The 26,458-nt window shown below is 38.3% G+C and overlaps 1 protein-coding gene across 2 annotated transcripts in view; it reads right to left on the bottom strand.

Annotated features, from left to right (window-relative positions):
- Sytl4 (synaptotagmin like 4) overlaps positions 1–26,458 on the bottom strand; it is a 44,444-nt gene that overhangs the window by 16,332 nt on the left and 1,654 nt on the right. For both annotated transcript variants that reach the window (XM_028781741.1, XM_028781790.1), the window contains exons 2-5: positions 9,329–9,501; positions 8,878–9,093; positions 8,207–8,316; positions 7,865–7,967 (exon numbers count right to left, since the gene is read on the bottom strand). In XM_028781741.1, the coding sequence (XP_028637574.1) occupies positions 7,865–7,967; positions 8,207–8,316; positions 8,878–9,093; positions 9,329–9,438 (539 nt within the window). In that variant the 5' untranslated portion in view covers positions 9,439–9,501. The remainder of the gene's footprint in view (positions 1–7,864; positions 7,968–8,206; positions 8,317–8,877; positions 9,094–9,328; positions 9,502–26,458) is intronic.

Here is a 26,458-nt window from a genome sequence, read left to right as displayed (position 1 = left end):
TCTCTCTCTCTCTCTCTCTCTCTCTCTCTCTCTCTCTCTCTCTCTCTAGAGGAATGATTCTGTTTGAAGTTCTTTTTCTCTTTGCACTGAAGGGGACAGAAGAATGATTTTTAAAGTAAAGAAAAGAAAACCAAGCAAGTGTGTGTGTGTGTGTGTGTGTGTGTGTGTGTGTGTGTGTGTGTGACTGTTCCTGGCACTCCAGGACATTGTCTCCACACTTGTCAACATCTGGCAGACTACTTATTTGATTATTTGCTTTTGATTTGTTTTATGTGCTCCCTACCCCCAAAATCTACAATCTACAAACAAACAAGGGACCCCTTTGTATCCATGATAGTATCCTGGTGCATAAAACAATATCTGGCATATAGTAAGCCTCCCCATATATTTAACAAATGAACAAGTAACCAAATCTATAATGTCTCCCTGTCTCAGCCAGTGGAGAATAAACTTTCCAGCTTGTCAGCTGATGTTTGAGATAGGGCTGTGCAAACAAACAGAAGGAGCTGAGTTGAAACCTTAGCATATACAGGAGGTGGGACAGAGGTCATTCTTGACAAATGTACCAGCTTTATCATACAAGACACAGCAAGGTGCTTGATTTTCTTTTCTTTACTTTAAAAATCATTCTTTTGTCCCCCTTCAGTACAGAGAGAAAAAGAACTTCAAACAGAATCATTCCTCTAGAGACACTGTTCAACAATGGAGTGTTTGGTGCTTGTTATTTCTTTCTCTCTTTTTTCCCCTAAAGATGAATATGTTCTGATCCTGAGCTGATGTAAACAACCGTAGGGCAAAAAAGCAATTATTTGACATCTGTGCAGTAAAAATAAACTAAGAGATAGGAGTCCTGGTCTTTATCTGTGTGATCTCAGGTAAATCATTTATCCTGCTTTCTTTTCTATAAAAATAAAAGGGTTGAATTAAATTATCTCTGAGGCTCCATAATTTTATGTAAAAATCACTTATGCTCACTCAATCGGTTTTCATGTTTATAATAAATAAGAGGCTTCTCAATCCAATGAGACAAGAGGTCACAGACAGCCAGAAGCAGTAGATTTCAGAAATTACATTCTGACCAGTGATGTCAGATGAGTTAATCAAGTTCAGCAAATACAAGCCATTTTTAACCTTAACTACAAAGGAATAGGGGGCCACATCACCTGGAACAGATGACTCATACACCCAAGGCTATCTGATAAAATCATAGTCCATATATACAGTCAAGCAGCACACAAACATAACCAAGTGCTCTGGCGTTGGTAAAGTGTCCATGTTGCAGTTTTCTGCTGGTTTTAACTAATTGGTACAAACAAGCTGTACGTGCTTAATTACGCACGCTAATGATTTCTGGCAATAGATAGGCACTTCAAACGCTACTGCTACAGTTTAGTTAAGGAGCACATTAATCACTCTCCTGAAGTGTCTTCATGCCCGTTGGCAATCCCTTCTTTCTCTTCTAGCCCCTGGTCCCACACAAATGTTGATCTAGTTCTGTCACTAAAAATTAGTTTGCATTTTCTGGAAATTTATATACCTGAATCATATAGATTCATAGACTAAGTACTCTCATTTTGTTCTATTTCGTTTGTTTGAGAGTTTTTTGAAGCCTGGTCTCATTATCTAGTTCTAGCTGGCCAAGAATTTCCCATGTAGACAAGGACAGCTTTAAACTCACAGAGATCCACCTGCCTCTGCCTTTTGCATTTTGCCTTCTGCCCTCTGCCCTCTGCCCTCTGCCCTCTGCCCTCTGCCCTCTGCCCTCTGCCCTCTGCCCTCTGCCCTCTGCCCTCTGCCCTCTGTCTCTACCTCTATGCCTCCTAACTTTGGGGACTAGAGGTTTGCACTACCTCACTCAGAACATGAGTACTTTCTTGTTTAGTGCTTTTCACTCAACATTTGTATTTTGAGATCCATTCATGATACTACATTATCAATAGATTTTTTACTTTCATTAACAAATTTGTATTCTGTGGTATAAACAAACCACAGTTTATCCATTCAACTGTTGGTGGACACTTCAATTGTTTCCAGGTTTTAGCAATCATGAATGAAGCTATTGTATACATAATAGACCCTAACAACACCACTAGAAATCTTTTAAAACTCATAAGCATATTCAGCAAAATGGCAAGATATAAAATTAATACACAAAAGTCACCAGACTTTCTATATATAAATTTCAAATAAACTGGGAAAAAAAAAAGAGTTTCAGTCATAATAGCCTAAAGGTCCCCTGGGATAAACCTAACCAAGGACATTAAAGTCTTCTACAATAAAACCTTAACACACTGAAGAAATTGAGGGAGCTACTGAAGATGGAGACCTTTCAGATTTAGGAATTGGAAAAAAATCAATATTGTTGAAAATGGCTATTTTACTAAAAGCAATCTACAGATTCAAATTTCCAGTAACATTCTTCATAGAAATAGAAGAAAAAATCTTAAAACTCACACAAAAGCACAAGAGACCCCAGGAGTCTGGCATGAACAAAAAGAATACTTCTGGAGGTATTACCATACCGGATTTCAAGTTAAACTGTAGAGCCATAGTAATAAAAACACATAGTACTGTCACAAAAACAAATTCATAGACCAATAAACTAGAATCTAGGACACGGCCATACAACTACTTCATTTCTGCCTATAAGCTTTCACAGTCCTAGAAGGTGCAACGTAGGCTACTATGAGGGAAAACAAAACAAACAGTGGTATCCTTAGCCAACCCTACATGCTATGATACTGACCTGCTAGGCAAGATGCACCCACTGGTGCAGTAGTGGCATAATGTTTATGAGGATAACCAGCTATTCCACAGAAAGAACTAAGGCCTGGTATTGTAAACCAAGGCTATAGGTTGAGATCAAAAGCAGTGGTTCTCAATCTGTGGGCTCTTTCATAGGCATCACCTAAAACCATCTTGAATATCAGATCTTTACATTACAATTCCTAACAGCAGCAAAATTACAGTTATGAAGTAGCAACATAAATAACTTTATGGTTGTGGGGGTCAGCACAACATGAGGAACTGTATTAAAGAGTTGCAGCACTAGGAAGGTTGAGAACCACTGCCCTAGAGAAAAGCCTACTACTGTTTTTTGGTAAGTGACATGTTGTCAAACTGCTTTCTAAGTATTTATACTTTACATCTATAAATTACTGTTGCCTGAACTTTGGCCAAATAAGTTTCTCTCTGCGATGGTCAGCAGTTACTACAGAGAGTTATAACCCATCAAAGTACTGAAAATAAGTGTCTATTGAGTGCTTAGACCTAAATAGAACATCTAGATCAACTGTCCTCCCATCCTCTGCCAAGGCTCAGGGAACATCACAGAAGGATGAAAAAAAATGGAGAAGCTGGAGGCTGAGGAAGACTGTAAAAGGGTGTGTTGGGGACATGACCTGGCTACTGCACCACCAATAAACTCATTGCAGCTGTGATTATATGCACAAGATAAAGTCTGAAAGAAAGAAAGAAAGAAAGAGAGAGAAAAAGAGAGAGAGAGAGAGAGAGAGAGAGAGAGAGAGAGAGAGAGAGAGAAGGAAGGAAGGAAGGAAGGAAAGAAAGAAAGAAAGAAAGAAAGAAAGAAAGAAAGAAAGAAAGAAAGAAAATGCAAGCAGAGAAGGAGCTTTACTAGCATAGTGTTATGAAGCACTTCAAATTTATATCATTACTATTAGTATGCCATCTTTTGGTTTTATGGACTATATATTTAGTGACTACATTTGCTATAATTGTGGGTTTCCAGGTTTTTATGAGTGCAAAAATAATTTTGATTAGTTCTGTGATGACTTAAGATATATATCTGAATTGCATGGGTGTAGAAATGTGTGTGTACATATTTGTAGGCACAAGTGTGTGTGCATGTGTCTGTGTGTCCATCCAAGATTGGCACTGGGTGTTCTCCTTGATCCTTCTCCTCATATATTGAGGCAGGGTATCTGGCTGACAGGGTGAGCTATGGGATTCTTTGTCAACGCCTCCCCATGTCCCACACCAAACCAACTATTAAGTGGGCTTGGGAGCCCTAAACTCTAGTAGGGCAGCAAGCACTTTACCAACTGAGCTGTCTCTCCAGGCTCATACATTAAAACATTTTTAATTCCAGGTCTGGGACTAAAATTCAATAAAAGAACATTTGCCTAGCATATACGAGGTCCTAAGTTCAATTACCTGCACTGGCAATAAATAAATAAATAAATAAATAAATAAATAAATAAATAGAATAATTTTTTACTGTCTTAAAAATAAATGAAACTTCTATGAATATACATGTCTCTGGATGGACATATGCCTTGACTTCTCTTGAGTTACATATCGATGAAACATCTAAATCACACAGTAGGTGTACAGTGAACTTTTAAAAGACTAAAATTTTAAAGTACATATATTAGCATGGTTCAAAGAATTTACTTTTCTTTCAAAACAGTATAATATCTTTATGACTGTGTGTATAAATTTGTTTATTCATTTGTTTTGAGATTCTGTTGAAATGTAAAGAGTGAATCTAGGACTGAATGGCTCAATGTATAAAGCTGCTTACGATGCAGGCCTGTGATGGGTTCAGTTTTAGAACCCATGTGGAAGGAGATAATCAGTTCTGCGAAGCTGTCCTCCCATCTCCACACACACTATGGTACTTTCCCTCCCATTCTTTCTCTCTAACGCTTTCTCTTTCTTCTTTCTCTATGTCTCAAACACACAACAACGACAACAATAAATCAACAGATAAAAAAAAAAGACTAAAATTTCAGAGCAGCTGAGCATGGTACATATCTCCATAGAAATGAACGGGAATGCCAGTTGTTCTGCATCCAGCACATGGTGCAATCCATCTTTTGGAATGATAGCCATCCTAGTAGACACGGGGCATCTCATTGTTATTTTATTTGTATTCTAGTGATTGATAATGTTAAATTTCATTATTTGACATCAGCATATTTTCTTTAATGAAACATCTTTTCAGATATTTTTCTCCTATTCTATGAGATTGTCTGTACTACTGTTTTGAAAGTTCTTTTTCTTTCATTTTTTAAACTTAAAATGTCCATAACATAATCTATTTTAAAAAATTAAAATTCAAGTTTAAACTCACATGGGTGTGTGTGGAGATCTTTGTAGTTCACATGCCAAAATTATCAATGAATATTAACAGTGATTGGACAAAGAAATTTAAGTTACTGAAGGATTTAGCTTCTGTGTTTTTGTAGACTTCTTAATCTTTGCTTTTACTATATAGCCCAAAGTGTCCTCAAGCTTGTGGCCCTCCTACAAATACCTGCAAATTCAGCCATGTGCCACCAGCTCTATACTCTTTTCTTTTTTTTTATGATCAATAAAAGTATAATGAAATCTTTTCTTTTTGGCTGAGGTAAAATTCCTCAGCATAGTGTGTGCACGTACACACACACACACACACACACACACACACACCATACGGACACAAAAAAATAGAAAACAAAAGATTTTAAAAGTTCGGAAGACAAGCATTGAGACTACAACCTACTTTCCACCTCTCCTCTAGGGTTACAGAGAAATAAGTACAAAAGGGGCCAGAGAAATGGCCTAGTGATTAAGAACACCAGCTGCACTTCATGAGGGGCCTGGCTCAATTCCCAGCACCCACACGGTAGCTCACAATCATCTGTAACTCCAACCCCAGGTGATCCTTTTCTGGCCTCTGCAGGCACAAGGTACAAATGTGCTACACAGACATACAAGCAGGCAAAACATCCATACACATAAGAGCAAAACAGTGCTTGTCAAAAGGAGGAAGAATGGAAGGGTACTAAGTTATAGTTAGACCACTGTAAGAAGTCTTAATATGCGACTATGCACTTATAGGACTACCCAAGATAACATGTACTATATATTTCAAAAAATAAACAGTTTTGAATGTTTTCACCATAAGAGGTGACATGAAAAGTAGCTCTGCTCACCTTGATTTAAGCATTACATTAATTTATTACACATATTTATTGAAATACCATGTGTTATCCCATAAGTATATATAATTTTTTTAGAATCAGTTAAAAATTTTAAATCTAGGGTTGAAAATTTAGCTCATTGGTACAGCACTTGACTAACAGCACAAGGCCCTGGATTTGATCCTTAGTTCCAAAATAAAATTTAAAAATCTTTTAAAAAAATAAAATTTAATTAAAAAAACCCAGCTGTGTGGTAGTTACTCAAAGAGTACATGATATATATGAGTATATATATGATGGTAGATCCACAAATTTTCATCTCATAACAATGTCACAACCATCTTAGTTTGCATAATATATTTTATTCTGTTTGCACAGGCATAATGTAGACTTTCTAAAGTGTATGAGCTCAAATACAAGATGATAAAACATCAAAAGTGATAAAAAAATTTGAAGAAAATAAAAAGCAAATCTAAACAAGATAATTCCTTCAAACCGTTAAAGTCAGCAAATGGAGAGGAAGGAACAGAAAAGAAAGAGAGAAAGGAAAAGAATGGCCCAAAGCCAAATAGCATGAAGGGAATGAAGACATTGGGGTCTCCATGGTTAATTGCTTCTATATTTCTCTTTTGCTTTTACATCATATACTTTTAAAAAGCATTACAGAAATAAAGGATCATGGAACCCAATATTCCCAAGTGGTGCCCTAAACTAACAAAATAAGAAAAATGTTCAGGGTGGTGGTCAAGAAGAAGTTCCAACTATGAAGGAAAAGACCATGAAGAGTATATCATATGTCAAAAGAGTACAGAATAATCTTTGTTGATTTATATTCTTAAGTTACGAACATTCAAATTTTTCCAGTAAATTCAACTATATCCACACAAATTCTCACACCCATGCACACCTATGTGCATGTGTGTATGTACGCATGCAAAGTTACCTACAAGGGTAAAAATGTCAAGCTGGCCTTTTTCATAGTTAGATTCAGTGGCAGAAGACAATGGAGCAACATCTACAATAGTCTGAGAGAAAGAAAACATGACTCAAGTCTGTAATACTGAGCTAGATGCTATGCAACTGCCAAGGTAGTTGGCAGGCATTCTGAACATGAAAGAATTCGATAAACATCACAAACCCTTCTTGACAGCACTTCCCAATGATGAAATCTAGACAACCAAGAAATAAAGCCAAAGTAAAGAATTCAGGAGTAGAGAAGTCACGGTTCCCGGCCTGATTGTAAGCAAACAATATGTATAAATGTGAAACGAAAACTAAACCGGTTTTTAAAGTCTGTTGATTTATGGTTGCATAACAGAAAGAAAATATCACGAAGCCTGAAAAGTTAAATAAATTTTAATAATGAACAGTGAGAATAAAAGATTAGGAAAGTGTGGAAGAAAGTTCATATGGGACCAGGGAAACAGTTAATGATGGCTGTTGCTCTGACAGAGAAACTCGAGTTTGGTTCCCAGCACCCAGGTCAGGGGGCTACAACTGCCTATGAGTCCAACTCCAGGGGATCTAACACCCTTCTGGCCTCTGCAGACACCCACCCATAAGTATACATACCTGTAAACAGACACTAACTTTTAAAGTAAATAAATCCTTGCTAAGAACTAATAGCTTTCTTTTTCACAGGAGAGTGCAGCCTAAGGACAAAATAAATTTGCCAAAATGTTGAGATTTTTGTGGGGCTTGTGGGATCAGGACTGATGACCCTTCTTCTTCTTCTTCTTCTTCCTCTTCCTCTTCCTCTTCCTCTTCCTCTTCCTCTTCCTCTTCTTCTCCTTCTCCTTCTCCTCCTTCTCCTCTTCCTCCTCTTCCTCTTCAATTTTATCTGCATTTTCCAATTTCCCTCTAATAATACCTACTATCTTAGAAAGTGAGGTAATAGTAATAGAAGAACTAAATAATACTAATTCCTTAGCTCTCACCTTTGTTCCTTCTGTTGTTCCTGAATGATTCTTCTTCCCGGCCAGATATCACCCATCTGTGTCTGCTGAAGGAGGGACTGCCCTGCTGTCTCTCTTTTATTTGCTTCAAAACAAAAGCATGGCAGGGTAGTAATAATGAGACTAAGGAAGGAAACAACTTTCAAAGCAGCTTCCCCCAAAACACACACTTGCAGATAGGACAGATACAGTCTTTTATATTCACAAAGACTGCCTGAGCCCCTAGGGTGAAGTCACCACTAGCCAGAATACAGCTGGATTCCACACAAGCCTAGCTATCTCCAAGGCTAGGTCCTTCCAACAGCCTCTAGCCCTGAACAATACCTGCAGGCTTACGGCGCAGGGACATCCTGATTATCTCACTGCCTGTTCGGTAAGCAAAGCGATTTACTTTCTGGTCATAAAACCAATCTCCAGTTGCTTTCTTCAGCTCTCTGGAGGAAAAAATAAAAGAAAATGTCAGATGTGTTGTACTGGCTGGTTTTGTACATCAATTTGACACAAGCTAGAGTCATCAGAGAGAAAGGAGCCTCAATTGAGGAAATGCCTCCTTGAGATCCAGCTGTAAGGCATTTTCTTAATTAGTGATCACTGAGGGAGGACCCAGGCTATTGTAGCTAGTGCTATCCCTGGGCAGGTGATCCTGGGTTCTATAAGAAAATAGGCTGAGCAAGCCATGGAAAGCAAGCCAGTAAGCAGCACCCTGCATGGCCTCTGCATCAGCTCTCCTGCCTCTAGGTTCCTGTCCTGTTGGAGAGTTCCTGTCCCAGCATCCTCCAATAATGAACAGAAACCTGGAAGTTATAAGCCAAATAAACTCCTTTACCCCAAATTTGCTTTTTTTGGTCACAGTGTTTTGTCACAGCAATAGAAAACCTAAGCAAGACCTGTAGAAACAATGACTCTTGCCATTCAACTAACAAAGTTGATGAGAGAAATTCTCAGGGCAGCCCGACATATGTCTCTTCTTTATGACACCATGAAATGACACTCACATTTCCTTCGAGCACACCTTGCACCTCCAGGAGCCATTGCTTTCCAGAACTCGGCATTCTCGGCACACTAAATGATTACAACCCACACAAGTGTTGCTTTTGGGAATTAAGCGGCCCAGGCCCTCCTGGCACCTGGCACAGGTCCGATCACTGTAGTGTTGGCTGCCCCTTTTGGCACCTTTTCTTTTGATCTCCAGTAGCTCATTCTTCAGTCGCCTGCCAAGACCAGAAAGAGAAGCGAGCACAAGTGGGTTCAGGATGTACAGAAGTTGAGGTAACGACAGTAAGACTACTGTGTTATGTAAAAGCAACAAACTCAGAGCCCAGCTAGACCCACAAAGCTTTAAATCATATACACAATTCTGAGAGTGAATGAAGAAGCAACTGAAAAGCTTGGGCCTCCTTGGTTGAAAGCCTGGAAGTACTTAGTATTCTGTATTAGTATCCTTACCGAATCCTTTTCTCATCTGCTTTTCTGAGTTCTTCATCTCTCTGCAGAACACTGAGGATCAAATCTCTTTCCATCTCGGACAGAAAAGAGAGGTCTAGTATCTCCGACATGTTGTATTTAGTCTCCTCCTCTTTCTTCAAAGCAACCTGGGCAAGAAGAGTGACCAGAGGTGCCTAAAATAAAAGTGCAATTAATTCATGATTATTAACTCCAGAATCACTGCCCAGCCCTAGAACATTTTCCCAGGCTGCCTTCTCCTTGAGTTAAGCTAAAGAGACAAAATAGAAAAAAATCTGCCATTCATTATTTCTCCTTTCATGTTTGAACCCTGGCCTACGATATTTTTCCAGAAATTACTCATGACTCTGGAAAGTGGCTGGGTCATTCAGAATAAGCATCTTAGTCAGGAAGGATTATAAGACAGTTGAGTCAAACTCTCCCCCCACGAAAGATGTTCTAATCATCCAACTTTTATTATTGTAAGTATTCTCAGCTCTCAATTCTGTTAACACAAATAGTCAGGTGGTCTCTGGATTTAAGGGGGCTGCCAGTTTAGGCTAAATTCTCCATCCTTGACTGGCTCATCCGTTCCTGGAATTTAGTCATCTTCCCAATAATGCTTCAAAAGATTCGACCACCGCCTGCTACCTCTCAAATAATGGTGCACTGGCTCTATACTTGAGAGCAGCTTTTCCCATTTCATTAACATTTGTTGAGCACCACTCCGTGAAGTATTTTGCAAAGCTCTGGAGACACAGAGATGAATAAACCATGGTCCCTGCATTCCAGAAATTTACAGATATGAATACAATACTTTGTACAAGTGTTATCAAGAAATTTTAAATTAAATCTATGGAAACTTACAGAAGTATCCAATTCTGTCTTACATAGACAGGAGAAGGATGACAGAAAGAGCATGCTATTTACATCTGAGGATTTTTACAGAGGATATGGATTTTTGCCTTATTGAAATGAGTGTTTTTTTAAAGTGTGTGTGTGTGTGTGTTTTAAAGTGTGTAAGTGTGTGTGTGTGTGTGTGTGTGTGTGTTTATCACGTGCATGCAGGTACAAGGGGATACCAAAAGAGGGCATCAGATCTCACAGAGCTGGAGTTTTTAGCAGTTGTAAGCCAGCCCACATGGACGCTGAGAACATAACTCAAGTTCTCTGGAAGAGTAATAGGCATTCTTATTCAGACTCATCCCTCTAGCCCTATGAGTACATCTGTTGATTTAAATGGCATATAAAAAAACTATATATTGAGCTGAAAGTATTCTTCTCAAGCACACTTGGAATATTTACCCCTCAAGAACTAATCATGTACTAGAAAAGTCTCAATAAATTAAAAAGTCCTAAGTCTCAATAAATTTTAAAAAATGCACTTTTCATATAAACCACAGTCTTTGAGTTCAAGGACATTAAATAAGAAGTTAATTTTAAAGGCTGATTCTAATCTCAGTACTGTCTGAAAATTTGCCAGACACTTCTAATTAAACACTAGGACTTTGGAGCCAGACTCAATTTGATGTCAACTCTATCATTCACTATGTGACACTGGGTAAACTGCTACACCTCATCAAGGCCTTCTTTATTTGTAAAGTGAATTTATACATCTGTAACTAAACTTACACATCTGAGCTTATTTTTATATGTTAAATGAATTTTAAAACACACAAATTGCTCCAAGTTATGTGAACACAGAGATGCCGTGCATTAGCTTTTAAAAAGCGCTCTCCTCATAGGTAATTGCTGTGTACCACTGAGCTACCCTAGCCCATACATTGTCACTTTATACATGCGAATTTATACTTTCAGATTCTATTACATCCTGGAAAACTGTCCATTTTCTTTTAAAGAATCTGAGTGGAATGATGAGTTAAACTCTAGCCAAACATTATGTGCTGCTTTTAGCACTTTTTAAATAAGAAATTATCCTGACAGAAGATTTTCTGAAATCCTGACTCATGCTCAAGGGATAAAAGGTTGAAGTGATATTAAATATTTTTCTAGACTTACAATTGCTAATTATACGATGGTTTTAATACGTCAACTCTAATGGATTAACTGTTATTTCCCACCAAAGGATAATGAACAATTTTGGTAAAAGCTAATGTCCTACTAAGCATAAAGGAGAAAACTAGATTTGTTCAAAGGATGTTATTTTATCCACAAAGGTCCAAATTAAACTATTCTTGCTAAGCCAATGTTTGTATAGACACTCATTTGTTATGTGAGATTCACATTACTGGATGCCAGATTCTGTATGCATTTGAACATAGTTATTTAGGGGTTGATTTGGTCATATCAAACAAGAAATGTGATGCTGCCTACATGTATGAAAGATGAAGAGTGAAACTGAGCTTGGTCATAATCATTGAGAGGTACCAAATGCCATGTCTACTGATGCTCAAGATGAAGTAATAGAGAATGTATATCTACACATACAATAAACTGGCAAAATACATGAAGCAATGATGTTCAAGACACTATAAATGAGGCAATGCAAGGCTACACTATCTATGGATGGGAAATAAGTGAGGTGAGACTTCTCATTTGTAAAGCTTATTGCCTTGAGCGTTTTCAAGCCAAGGTATAGAGGAGGAAACAAGGGAAAGACTGCTAAGCCTCCCAGATTGAGAAGGCTGAGAACCTGAGCAAACCTTAGGGGACTAGAGTTCTCGAGACAGTATGTGCTAGAACAGCAAAAAGAGAACCCCTCAAGCAGCAACATATGACCTCTCTCAAGTATTTAGCAAAGGACTATCCAGTACAAGGCATCCCTGTGATCAAACTACTTTAGGCTAGGGAAAGATCCACCTGAAGGGATTCAAAAGCACTGTGCCTATCATTCAAATAAAACCAAAAGGGGTGCCTATTTTCACAGCCAGACTGGAAAACCTCATGATTCATAGACCACTGGCTAAAGAATGGTTGTATATTTCAGTAGTGGGGAACAATTAGGCCTACATTATGAATTGCTCTTATTCTGCCTACTAAATCTGACCAGAAAAAACTCGAAAGGATCAGTCTACTTTCAAGTAACTTAAGTGCTTCCAAACAGCTTAAGTGCATCTCAAAGCAGAGCTCACGAATGTGTATGATACAAAAATATACAACTAATCAAGTACAATTCATTGTTTCTAGTACCCATTAAAAGTTAGAGGACTGCCAAAAATCAGGACAATTCTGCTTATAATATGGAACAAGATAATTAAAAATATTCCACAAATTCCAATATTGGATTTAACAAGATCACTAAGAATAGTTACTATGGCTACTTTCCATGTGTTTGCAAAGTTAAGTAGGGATTTGGAAGCTGTAAAACTAAAAAACTAAAGTCAAACCTAGAAATATAAAACTATAGTGTTGGAGATCAAATGTACAGAGCATGACATTAACAACAGATTAGACATTGTAGTTGAAAGAATATTAGCAATGAAGACACAATATACAAAATGGTGCACAGCAAGAAAAACTATAAAAGAAATAGAATGAGTTGCCCGACAACTCTAAGCTGTCTGGTATACATGTAAAATACTCTAGAGTAATCAATGAAATTGAGAGCACTAAAATTTTTTCAGAAAGCTAATGAACTAAGTTTGAAAAATTCTATGAGATCACAGATACAAGAAGTTCACTGAACCTTAAGCATAGTATATAAAGAAAGTTATGATCATAGTATAGAAGGAAAGTGGACCATAGTCAAGTCACTTAAAACCAGAAATAATAAGAAAATTTAGAGTAAGGGACAAAGGTATAAGGGACAAAGGTACATTGCACACTGATACACAGAGATTATGATGAAAGTATATTAATTACTAAAAACAACTGTAAACCAAAGTATAAAAATATCTCTAAAATATTAAAGAGAAAAATATAGTCTATTTAAACATATACATCACAAGAAATACTGCTGGAAAACAGGTGAGGGACTTACAGGAAGGCTCTGTTGTTAACAAGAGGTTACCGTTCTTACAGAGAACTGGATTTTAAGTCCCACCACCCATGTCAGTAGATCACAACTGAGTGGAATTCCAGCTCCAGGAGAGCCAATGCCTTTTGCATCATCAAACACCCACACTCATGAGCACATACCCCAATCAAACACACACACATAATAATAATAATAATGATAATATAATAAAAAACAATATGCAGGGAGAAAACAAGCAAGCTAAGTTCTAGGGATTCAGTGCTTCCAGAAATCCCATCTTGATTCTGCTACACACAATAGCTCTAGGTACAACAAAATGTCCACATTGGAATACTGTGTTGGTTGTTGTATCAACTGTTCCTCTCCATTTTAGGGTGAAGTGTTTAATAAATATAATCATGGAAATAAATATGTCTTAACTATCTAGTCTAGACTACTGAAATTTAGCATAAATTCAAATAGCAAAGCTATTAGAGTTGGTGTCTTCAAAGTTTAAAAGTTCTTTTTGGTGCATTCCAGAGTGGACTCCATTAACTGCCACTAGGGCAATGACAATATCTGAAGGAAATTAACCAAAAGCATTATCATGATTAATACCTATGAATATTTGACCCCCTTCTGTCTTCTGTATTTGTAAGTATAAATTTATCTAGCCCCACAAATTATTTTTCCCATGAGACTACCCTCCACTGTCCTAGTAGTTACCTGTGAATATTTGTATGGTTTCTTCTCAGGCTTGAAGTTGTGAATTCTGCACTGTATACAAAATGTTCACTGATGAGGTGAACCAACTATGTTCTAAGTACTGTGCAAGCTAACTAAGGATAAAGGAATAAAGCATAGCACATGACCGCAAAGATCACACAGTCAGAGAAGCAGACATTTGAATAATCATTTAAAAATTAAGCAAAGAAATATATGCATAGCAGGTACATAATGCTGTCCTTAGAATCCAGGATTTTTAAATCAAATCCTAAGACCAAATGCAGGATAACTTCCATGAATTGTTGACCAGGAACTCCAACCCCAAGGTTTCCCCAAATATTGTCATTGCTCGTGCTTACCCAGCAGATTCAGATAGGACAATGTTGCTGAAGACACTATGCACTTTGGATAATTAAGCTGGAACTAAACTGGAAGCCTCCTTTCAACTACCTAGCATTAATAGTGCTGGGATGTGTTAAGCAGGCTTCTGGGTGCAAAAAAGAAAAAAAATCATCAACAGTCTTACCCAGCTGTGAACTCTGTGTGATTCAGCAATGACTTGCCAGGCAATATCCACCCACTGGTGCAATAGTGGCATGGCTATGTAGGGCATAAGCAACCACTTTCCAAGCGGAGGTGAGAGGCCAGCTCCATGGTAAGAAATGCATGCCTAGTACTATAAACCCAATCAAAACCCTATAGCTGGGGAGGCCACAGAATATTGTACTGATAAGCAATGGAATACTGATGTTTTTACATGTAGCTAAACTGCTTCCTAAATATTTATGTTCATACCCATGGATTAGTACTATTCTTACCCGGGATCAGAGAAGGTTTTTTGTGCAGGGGGGTGATGGTTAATGCAAAGGCTCATTTGTTTCTAAAATGCTGAGAAGTGAGTATTGAGTGCTCAGCCCTATAAATGGGGCAACTGTACTATCTCTGAGGCCTAGAAGAAATCGTAGAAAGGTTGAAAGAGCTGGAACACTGGGAAAAGGGTTATAAAGACATACCTTCTGGAGAGGATATGATCATTGCCATCATTCACACACAGCAGCTGCAGCTACTGTTACAAGATATGCACAGAAAAGTAATTATAAATATGAGGGAAGAGAGGAGGGGTTAGCAGGAGTGGGAGAGGGAAACAGAAGTAATGGGGTAAATATCATCACAACACATTGCATACACATATAAAATTATCAACAATTTTAAAATTAAATAAAGTCTCTAAAGTGTAAAAAATGATCACACATCACACACAAACAAACACACACACACACAAGTACACACATATGATAGCATGAGAATACCAAGTTGGAGCCTCTAACCCAGCTGAGTTGAAAGGAGACTAAAAAGAGAATTATCAGCAGGAACACATGAACTGAATGTAAGTTTAATGGGTAGCAGCTGGTTTACCAGTAGAACAAGGGTTTTCCATCAAGAGGAAAAAGCATGGAGGCAGAAAGCAACATGCTATAACAAGCACTATGGTGATAACGACTGACAAATTAGAAAGGGAGGGTGTTAAAGGAGCAGAAGGTCTCTGGGAGCTTGGCGCATTATGCACAGAAGCTTAGCTAGTCAGCTTTTGACAACAGGGCACACTGAAGTGTTTCAGGTAAGGCAAGGACATTTTAGAGCACTCACACAGTTGTAAAGACCACTGAATTGAGAAGTGTGTGACATAAATCCTGGGAGAAAATGACAAGAAACAAGTGCAGAGCACAGAAGTAGTAGAGAGGGAAAGGAGAAAATTGCAAAGGTAGCACAGAGGTAAAATCTGCAAATGTTCTACTACACAGAAACAGCCTCTCCTGTGAGGACATTGAGTTCTGATGGACTAGATTCCTAACTAAGGACAATGTAGCATAGAAGAGTGCTTAAAAGTACTGGAGCTGAAGCCAGGCTGCCTGTTCAAATTATACCTGCATGGCATTTTATTTCTATGAACTTTGCAAAAGATATTTGAGCTCACTAAGTCTCAGTTTTCCCCCTTGAAAGAAGGGCAATAATAAGAATTCCTGCCAGGGACTATGAGGAATCAAATATGCATCATGAGTAAAAGGCATGGCATAGTGTCTGGCCTAGAATAAAAACCCAATATTGTTAGCTGCTTAGTTTTAATTATTATTATTAACCATATGCTTTGGAAAATATATGAGCATATGGCTGTTTTGACATCTTTCTATGAAATTTGAGAAATCTAATCAGTATTCTTGCCCAGATGGAAAGTTGCCCGTACCTCTCTGCATGGATGTAGACTGGTAAGCATAAATATTAAGCAAATGTTAGTAATTAGATATGATCGCTTTTAAAGATAATTATTTATACACTGTTCCAGACAGGATTTAAAGTGACTTATAAAGATACATAAAACATAGAACCATATCATAAATTTTTAAAGTAGGATCAAAAAGAGAGGAAAAAAGGAAAACAGGAATGGAGAGAAAGAAAAAGATTCAAAGCCAAGGCTCTTATATCAAAGAGCAAATGAGGCTTCACAGTCCAGTACCTGGATTTAACTGCAGATCAGCCTCCTACTGGGTCATCCACAGAGCACAGCCTCCTCTCACACATGCCCCAGGCCTTGACCTCTGTGGGCCTCCTGTCAACAGTTTTAGAGTAGCAAAGTTGTTTTAGGTTTTCCTGGCTAGTGAGAAATTTACAGCTAGCTCACAGTTCTGCACGAAGCTTTATGGTCTCCAATTTTTTTTCTCTAAATGGGTTCCATGAAAGGGGTTTGTATGTGCTGTAGTGGTTTGCAGTTTTAGCTCCTTTTAATATACCAACGAGGATGAAGGGTGTGTTAAAGGTGACAGCAGCTAACACTTTTATAGCATTTCTTATGTTCTTAGACACTTTTCTTCGAATTTTCTGTATCTGGAGTCATTTAGTCCTTAGAATCATGCCATGAGGCAGGTACTAAAATGTTGTGTACATTTTACAAAGGAGGAAAGTGAGACGCAGAGTGAGCAAATAACTTGCTCAAAGTTATATACCCTGGAAGAGGCAGTCTAATTTTCTGACTAGGCAGTCTGGTTCCAGAGTCCAAGGTCTTTGCCATTTGATTGTACCATCTCTTCACATTCGAGAAATAGTGTTCTGCATGGTAACATTTGGAAAAGGGGTCATTTTATGTCTAGGAACTTGAGATAGGTATTTAGAGTCATTACGTACTAATGGATGGATGTTTGAGAGGCCCTTAGACTGGCTTACTCTCTCATTCTCTGGACCTCTCCTCTGCAGATGGGAAAGAGCCACTCTGCCTATCTAGGACATTTCTTCTAATGAACAATGGGAACATTCTGAAGGGAGGAAAAGTAACCAAGACAGAATGTCCTCAGTTAGCTCTTAAGATCATGTGTGGGGATAGTTTTCACCAGATGATATCTACATAGTTACATTTCAAAATCATCAAATGCTGATCATGAGTGGTTTGAGGAAATTTCCACTTCGTATATTATATATAACTCTATGGTAAGTCCTAAGGGGACACTAGATATGCAACTCTACACCGTGCCCTTACAGAGAAGCATACAAGGACATGTGAATGTAGTTTTAGTTTCATGATTTCATAGTCATAAAAATCTGCTTCTCAGGACTTAAACCTGTTACAAATTCTAGAGGCAGGTCTCCATACAGGTGGCTCACAGAAGTATTAAATATCATAAAGATGAAATTGTTGGTCAAAACTGAGATCATGGGTCCAAATGCCCCATCTGGCAACAGGAGAAATAGGTATTAAGACAATCCTACTTAAATCTCTAACTTTCAAAATCTGCACTAGAAAACCTTCCTCTCATGTGAGCCAGGCAGGCTCCATAAGGGGCCCACACAGTTGATGGTAGAAGACCAAAACAGTTCACCACCTTCTATACCAAAGACCTTAAGAGCCTTAAAGTTTGCATACTAAAGAGTCTAAGAGTCTTCAAAGATCAAAACCACCAAGCATAGTGGTGCATATCAGGAATCCCAGCAAACAGAAGGTCAAGGCAATAGGATTGTGCATTTAAAGTCAGCCTAGTCTATGTAAAAATCCAAGAACCAGGGGAGTATTTCAGTGGCACAACATTGACTAGCATTCACAAAGGCTTGAATTTGGTTTGATCCATCTCACCCCACACCTACTCCACCAAATAAAGGAATATTATAAAATCTTATTCACTCATAATCATTTTTAACTGTGATAAGGCTGTAATTTTTCAATAAAGCTTATCACCTTGTAACTCAATTATCATTCCCTGCTCTATAACCTTTGATAAAGCAGAAGCCCCACAGGGAAGACCCTGTTCTTTTGCCAGGGTCACAGATGGTGGAGATTTCTAAACTAAACTCTAGCTGGCATCTGTTTCTCTCAGGCCACGTCACCCACAAAGCACCCACACCATCCTCTTAAATGAGAAGTCATGACAGCTCATGACTAATCCAGCCCATGTTCACACCTAGCTGCAATTTCATGCATTTGGCTTCTTTTTAATTTTAGGGATGCTGTGATCTAGCTATGGCCATAGAAACCTTAAACACAACTAAATAACCTGCCTTTGAACTTTAACTGAGCTACATATGTGGCAGACCATTTTAAAGTGCAAACTTCTTTCCAGTAAAATGCTAATAAATATGTGAGACTGTTTATACAAAAGGTAAGGGAAATTACAAACTATGAAATAAATGTAATCTATGAACTGACTCGAAGTGTTCCTTGCCTCCTAAACTGTTTAACCGTAATTACTTGACACATTACTTCCAATCCCTAGCACAAGATTAGTACATGCATTACCAACATCTGGTGTACTGCAGAAGCAATGTTCTAACAGTTCAAAACAAAAAAAAATAAGAAGCTACAAACACTACAATGCTCAAAGGAGATTCGTACGTTTCTTTATTTTCAAAATTGACAAGATACAAGAAAGTACTTTTACAAGTTCTAAGGGGGAAGAGATACAAATTCTCATAATGAGATAGGTAGAATTTAAGAAAAGGAAAGCAATCAAAATACCTAGGACTTTCTTTGCCTCACATACAAATATTTGTTCTTAGGATTATAATTATTAGTGCTCTAAATAAAATTACACACAGAGAAATCTGTTCAGCAAGCTATCTTCTTATTTTACAAATGTCAAAATTGTGTGTGTGTATGTATGTGTAAAAATATATTTTTTCCACACACACACATACACACACACACACACTACAGGATTGTAAACTGTATGAAAGAAAGGACTTGGTAGATTATTGGAGGGGAAACAAATTGAATTTTATTTTTGTCCATCTCTGTGTGGATTATTGGAGGGGAAGGAAATGGAGCTTATTTTGTTCATCTCTGTACCTTCAGAGTCTAGAGTGCTGCTTGGCCAACAATATACACTCAATCAATATTTGTAGAGCAAATGAGCTGGCCATCAAAAATATCACTTATCATTCAACCACACCCAAGAGTTTATTCCGCAGAACTTCTCCACCTTTGACATCATTGATTCAATACTCCTTTCTGAATTTAACAGCCCATCCTTCCAACTTGTTCATTCAGTGATCTCTCCCAAGTCATTCCTACTCCAAGACCTCACTGAACAGTCTTCTACAAACCTTCTTTCATCTACTCAGCCCCTTTCTGTTTTCACTTCCTTTCCTAGACAGCTTGGATTCTATTATTTCAAATACACTCTTGTCAGTGTCCTCATTAACTCCTAATTTCATTACAAATATCTGCTTTTATAAAAACCCATCTGAGCTCATGTGTACACTTTTATGCCCTCATGAATACTCCTGGGATCCAGTGAAAGAAGAAAATGGGCCTGGTAGATTATTATCCACACAAATTCTTCATCACCAAGCTTGCCTCAACACTGCTTAGCACCACAAATATGCTCCTCTGGGTCTGGCTAGTCCTCCTGTTCTCCACAAGACCTATTGCTTGAGTGACTCTAATATTCAATCCAAACCCTGTCTATGTCAACTCCTGTCCAAGACACTCGCTGGTCTTACATCTTATCATAGAGATCATTTACATCTTATATAAATACCATCAGACCACTTACTGATGCCAAATCTATAGTTATGCTCATCCATGCCCACTCATGGTGAAACTCCAACTAGTTCCAGATCCCCTCTCATGGGGCATAGGACTCTGCTGCATCAATTACACCATCCATCTCATCAGCCTTCAGAGATACCAAATAAAAAGTGAATTCCCTAGACCTCAAGCCCTCTCCTGCTACTATCCTTTCTCTGCTCATCAGAGCCAAATTTCTCTAAGGAAATATTTATATCTAAGGTCCATACTTAGTAGCTCCAATCCCTCATCTCCCCAATTTCTTTTCAACTCATCATTCTAACTTTCTACCTTATAGCACTTTAAATTGTTCCCACTATGGTTAAGAGTTGGGAAGTCCCCCCAAACACCATAGGGAATTCTTAGTCTTTCTCTTCCTAAACTTCTTTTAGTCCTTAGCACCACTGACTTTTGCTTTGTTTTGATTTGTTTTTCAAGACAGGGTTTTTCTGTATAGCCTTGACTGTTTTGGAACTCACTCTGTAGACCAGTCTGGCCTCAAACTCACAAATATCCACCTGCCTCTGCCTCCCCAGATTAAAGGTGTGTGTCACCAATCCCCAGCTACTACTAAACATTTTTAATATAACAGAACTGATAGTTTTTAATGGAGCTATTATATTTTGAAAAGCTATTGGGCTGACATTCAAGATGTGATAGACAGAAAGACAGATAGACTGACAGATAAACAGAAGGATGAAGAGAGACAGAGACAGAGAGAGACAGAGACAGAGTGAGAGATTTAGGGATAAATAATGTCTAAAGCAGCAAAAAAGTCCATCAATAAGAAACTGGCTGGTTGTGATACATATAATGTTAAACTATGCGGCAGTTTTAAAAAGCAGTTCTATTTACTGATATTGAAAGCTTACCGTGGGATATTAAATTAAAATGTATATGAGTCCATTTGTATTTCTTAATATATATAGAGATGGAAAGGATGAATGAATAGATTGGACTATCCTATAAAGGCACATAAACAATGTCTGGAAAAAAGACAAACAAAAACTTTCCCTTTAGGAATTAAGGTAAGCAGAGGCAAATATATATATATTTTAACTCTTACTGGGTCAAGTAATAAAATATCTTCATATCTCTGAGCACACCAAGTTATATAAGGAGGAAATTGAGAGGAAACAGAAATAACTATAAACACAGAGAAAAGATGTGGTAGACTCTCCAGATCTTAAGGAGGAGGAAAAGAAGAGTGGCTAGTGGCATCATACATGAGAGGAAAATACCAGATAGACAGAGAATCCAAACAGATAAGTCTTAAGGGAGGATAATCAAATGGTCAAGAGAAATCTAAAAGAAAATGGTCCATCCATACTGGAAATAATTTTTTAAATGTTTGGGTGTCAATCCTGAAAAATTACAGAAAGACAGTGTTGATGTTTTTAAGATTTATTTTTATTTATGCATATTTGTGGGTGTATGCCACATGTGTACTAGGCCTGAAGTGGATTCTGGGAACAAGAATCGGGTTCTCTGGAAGAGCAGCAGTCTCTCTTAAACACTGAGACATCTCTCCAGCCCCAATGTTCAACTTTTTAAAAGAGAAATGTAAAAGGTACTCTCATACTTTCTTGATAAGTGTAAACTGGTAAGAAAAAAAAATCTACTAGAAAAAGCTGATTTTTCAAAAGTTGAACTTTACAGAACTTTTCCCAGTTGCAATAAATTTTATGATCCATTGTTTAATCCATGTTTAACACATGCCTTCCCTGCTGAAGTGCTCCCGAGGAAAAGAGACTGGTGTCTGTCTCCAGCACATGTCAAATGTCTGCATGGCCAGACCCAAATGCAGGGCTCCTAGCACACTTCAGGTCCTCATAGCTACCACACAGTGGGCCCTCAGCAGGTATAACCATGCTTTCTGCTATGTCACTGGCAATAATGTGACACACACTATGGCACTCCTAGGACCTAAACTGAAAAAAAAAACCCTACAAACATGAAATAGTGCAGATACCACAGAAGCTTTCCATCTCTTTAAAATATCTTGAATTCAAGGTAGTTTTAGATAGCCATGGCCATGAAATTGAATGATCTGTCATTTCAACTCTTCATTTGCTAGCACTGTCTAATCTCTGACCTAGTCATTTTCTGTCCCAGCCATCTGGACAAATCTCTCAAACTATATTGTTCATAGTGCTTCAAGATCTTGGCTGGTGAGTGATGCTGGAAAGAAATGAAACCAGCCTCTGTGACTTGAGGGAGAAACAAGCCACACTAGTCCAGACCCATTTTATTTTTTTACAGCTTTATGAAGATGTAATTAACAAAAGATGGACACATTTGCAGTAAATATGAGACTGTGAAACACATATGTATAATCTTGATGGGGCACCTTCTTTTCATCTTTCTCAAATGCCACTGGAGCCCTTCACCACTCTTGTCAAGAGGACCACCGTCAGAGCATCACTAGTTTTGCCCTCTCTCTGATGTCTCAACCAAAGAGCTATTTGTCTTTCTCTAAGTACAGTATTTTTCTCCACTTTCAATCTGTTCAATCATTACCCCCCAGCTTCCTCGGGGACCCTATATCATCTAATTCTATTCAATTGCCTCATAAATAGCCTTCTCTCAGTCCTGTATTTAAAGTAACAGAAAATTAATACCCTGATCTCCCCTGAGCCTTGTCTCCTTCCCATTAGAGCCAAGCTTCTTCAATATAAATACCACATTGTCCCAAACAGGGGCTGTAACTGACTGGTCGATTACTTGCCTACCATGCATGAGATTATGGGTTTGATCTTCACCATAGAAAAAAAGAAAGATATTTTTAAAAGATCATCCACACTTAATAAGGGCATAAGCAAAAAAAAAAAAATCCTCTTGATAGTAAATATGTAAATTCTCTGAGATGCTAATTGGGTCTTGCCTACTCAATTTTCAATATATGTTTATCTTTCATTGACAATAATTGTGTATATTTATAGGATAGAATCTGTTTTTGATGTATGTATATATAATAGAAAGATTCAGTTTATTCTTTTAACAGTGTAAGAATATACCATACATCATGCATTATCGTCAGCATGCAGTGCAACAAATAACTGAAAGGTATCTCCCCAGTTGAAGAGAAACTATGTATCCACTGATCAATACCTCCCTTACCTAGAAGGTCACTTACTACAATGATTTTTCCAAGTACTAGGAAGATGATTCAGTGGATGAGACTTTTAAAGATGACCCGTGTTCGATCTCCAGAACCTGTGTAAAAAGTCTGCTAAAGAGAGGGCAAAGGCAGGAAGATTGCTGGGGTTCACTGGCTACAAGCACATGGTGTGCTCCAGAGTCACTGAGAGACTCTGTTTCAAGGGAAAAAGGCAACAGTGATAGAGCCAGACACCTGAAGCCCTCCTCCATGTCCACAAGCACATGTGTACACACACATATACATCCCACCCCCATGTGGCACATGTTCCAGGCCAGGAATCAGACAGGGAGCAGGGATGCACACCTACCATACATAGGCCAGGAGATTGGTAGGGAGCAGGAGACACCTACCATCTCAGGTGTGAATTTCTGAGGTCTCAACCCTCTCCATCCACCAAGCTTCCTGGCATGGTTTATCATCCCATGCACCAATACAAAGCTGTTCCACAGAAACAGTTGTATACATTTTACCATTGTACAAGAATGTCCAGTGAAGCTTCGTGGTGGCTGGAAAAAGGGTAGCAGACAGAGAAAATGGAGACACATGGAAGAATTCATGATACTTTTTGAAAGTGAGATCAACAAGAGTTCAAACACTGTATATGGTGGCCTAAGAAGATGACAGAAATCCTGGGTAACCCAATATTCTTAGTTCAACCAACTAAATGTATAATGGTATCCTTTTTCTTAGTCATGGGAAGGCAAAGGGAGAGATTAAAGGTATTAAGGCAATCAATAATCCACATTTGGCCATGTTACCCTTGAGGCATCTATCAGATGACAGGTAGAAATGTCAGATAGACCACTAAGAACATGAGGCTTCAGAACAGAAACATGAATGATGGCTGTCTAGATGCCACAGCAATGGTGCTTAAAGAAAACTTCTGAGCAGGTTTTGTGTGGAGAAAAGTCTGTAGGCTGAGTCCTGAGACAGTCCAATGCTCAGTGTTTAGGGAGATAAGATTTAAAGCACCTGAGAAGTTATTCATGCAAACTTTAATTTCAAAGAAGTTAACACTCAATAAATGGTGAGAAGTATATAGTCACTACTTTTTCCAGGGCTTAGGTCCTTCCAAGTCTGATGTTATCAGATAGATTCTGAACTTTTTTTTTTCTGGCTGGATATTTCAAACTGTATTTAAGCAAAATAGCACTTTTATTTTTTGCTACACAGTTGTTGCCTACTCCTCTATAAAACTAGTCTATAACTAGGCAATTGTTGTAAAAGTACCACTCAGCTGGACCTTCTCCGTACAACTCATAACCTAGTAGCCACCTCACACATAAAAAGATTAAGGGCAATGAGAATAAAAACCTAATTTGTGGCATCTTTTATTCGGTGGGGCTTTTCCCTGTTGCACAATCACCTTCTGTATCCTCTCACTGACCTTGACAACTGTCTGAATGTCCTCAGGACATCTGATAATTCACACCTCCCTTCCTCGAGCAACAACTGTTAAAATGAACCAAGGCGAAGGGTGTCTTTCTTTTTCCACCCACAGATTTGTACTTAATCATAAAGTGGAGATTCTAGTCAAGCATATTGGTCTGGCACTCAGGAAGCTGAGGCAGGAGAATAACCATGAGTGTGAGGCCAGCCAGGATACACAGTGATACACTCTGAGACAGCAACTTAGAAATTAAGAAGAGAGGAAATATTTATAACTAGGTCAAAGTTGTTATCAGAAATATAGTCTCAAAGCAAAACAACAATAACAAACAATCAACCAACCAAACAAAAAAACCCAGCAGAAGGAAAGCTGTATGAGTACTGGGCTGAGGGCCTGAGGCATCCTTTATGTATAAGGTAGCAAACTGAAGTGTGGTTTCAGACTCAGAAAACTACAAGAGTTCCAATTCCTAGAATGGCAATGCCATTCATTCGTTCACTCAACAGCATCTGTGTGACCCCTATGATGTGCTCAGAACTCTGGTTCCTTTGACCATCAGTGAATACAAAAGACAGCAATTCCTATTCACATGGCTTTTGTGTTATGTGGTAGAGGTGAAATAATCAATAAACAAAACAAATATAGGAAGGAGGAGAGATGGCTCAGCAGTTCAGAGCACTGGTTGCTTTTCTAGAGACCCAGGTTCAATTCCCAGTACCTACATGGCAGCTCACAACTAACTGTCTGTTCCATGGGCTCCAACACCCTCATTCACACATGCAGGCAAAACATCAATGCATATAAAATAAAAAGAAGTAAACTTTAAAAAAAAAAGAATGTTTAGGGACATGGTTGCAATTTTCAGTGGGTTGGTCAAATGACTGCCTTGGAACAGAGGCACAATGCTTGTGAACAAACCCCTACTGTATGTTACAGATAGCTCAGGAGGGTTTATTCTTATTCCAATCTCACCACCAGCACATCTTGATCCCTGGAAGACATGGCATCCCCAATCCCTAGCACAAATCTTTGTGCTTCAAGATCCAGTTACTGCCTTTACAGAGATTACAACCTTCCATATGGAAAAGACCAATGGTATTTGGACTTTTATTGAAGTCTAAATAAAGTTCTTCAAGATAATATAACTAGTCATTCTGCTTGCGGGAAGGAAGTGTGCATTCAGTGAGGTTGACTCAAAGGCAATGCCATTAGGCTAAATTCTGAGAGATGAATAAGAATGGCAAGAAGTTGGGGATATGAGTACCAAGTTTGTCAGAGGAAAAACAATAGTTTAAAAAAGTTCCAGAGGAGGGGTTGAGGAAGACATACTCTCCTGAGTATCTCTTCCTAAGCCACAAATAAAAAGGGGATGCTATCACCCTGTTTGCCTGGTGTGGCTTTGTCACATACACATATTTCTGTCAAATACCTGTCAGCTGCTACCCCATTGTTTCTCCTCTGGCCATCAGGAAAGGAAGAAGTGGAAAGAAGAACCAGAAGTTAGCTTCACACAAGCTTGTCCCATTGTCAGAGTGTAATTTAGGGCACCATACTCTAAGCTTTCAGCATCCTTTGCATTGTATCATGGCTGTAACTGTAGCACCAATAGCATAGAATTAGTGTGAGGCTTGTCTGAGAACTAATCATATCGCCTGACTTCATTCATTCATTATGCTACCGCTTTAATAGTTCCAATCTTGAAGGCAAAGTGTTCAGAGAACACCAACCAGAATGCTTTGTATACTCACAGACCAGTAATCCCAGAGCTGGCTCCAAGCTCAAGTTCACCCCTCTGACCTAGGGTGCAGCCTTTGAAATCGAGTCAATCTGCTATCCAAAGGGAGATTCACAAACTAGTTTTGTGGAGGCTTTTTCTACTAGGATGTTCA

The sequence above is a fragment of the Grammomys surdaster genome, unplaced genomic scaffold, assembly GCF_004785775.1.
Source record: "Grammomys surdaster isolate TR1022 unplaced genomic scaffold, NIH_TR_1.0 61, whole genome shotgun sequence".
In the NCBI taxonomy this organism is placed as follows: Eukaryota; Metazoa; Chordata; class Mammalia; order Rodentia; family Muridae; genus Grammomys; species Grammomys surdaster.
This window is presented reverse-complemented; position numbering and strand designations above follow the sequence as displayed.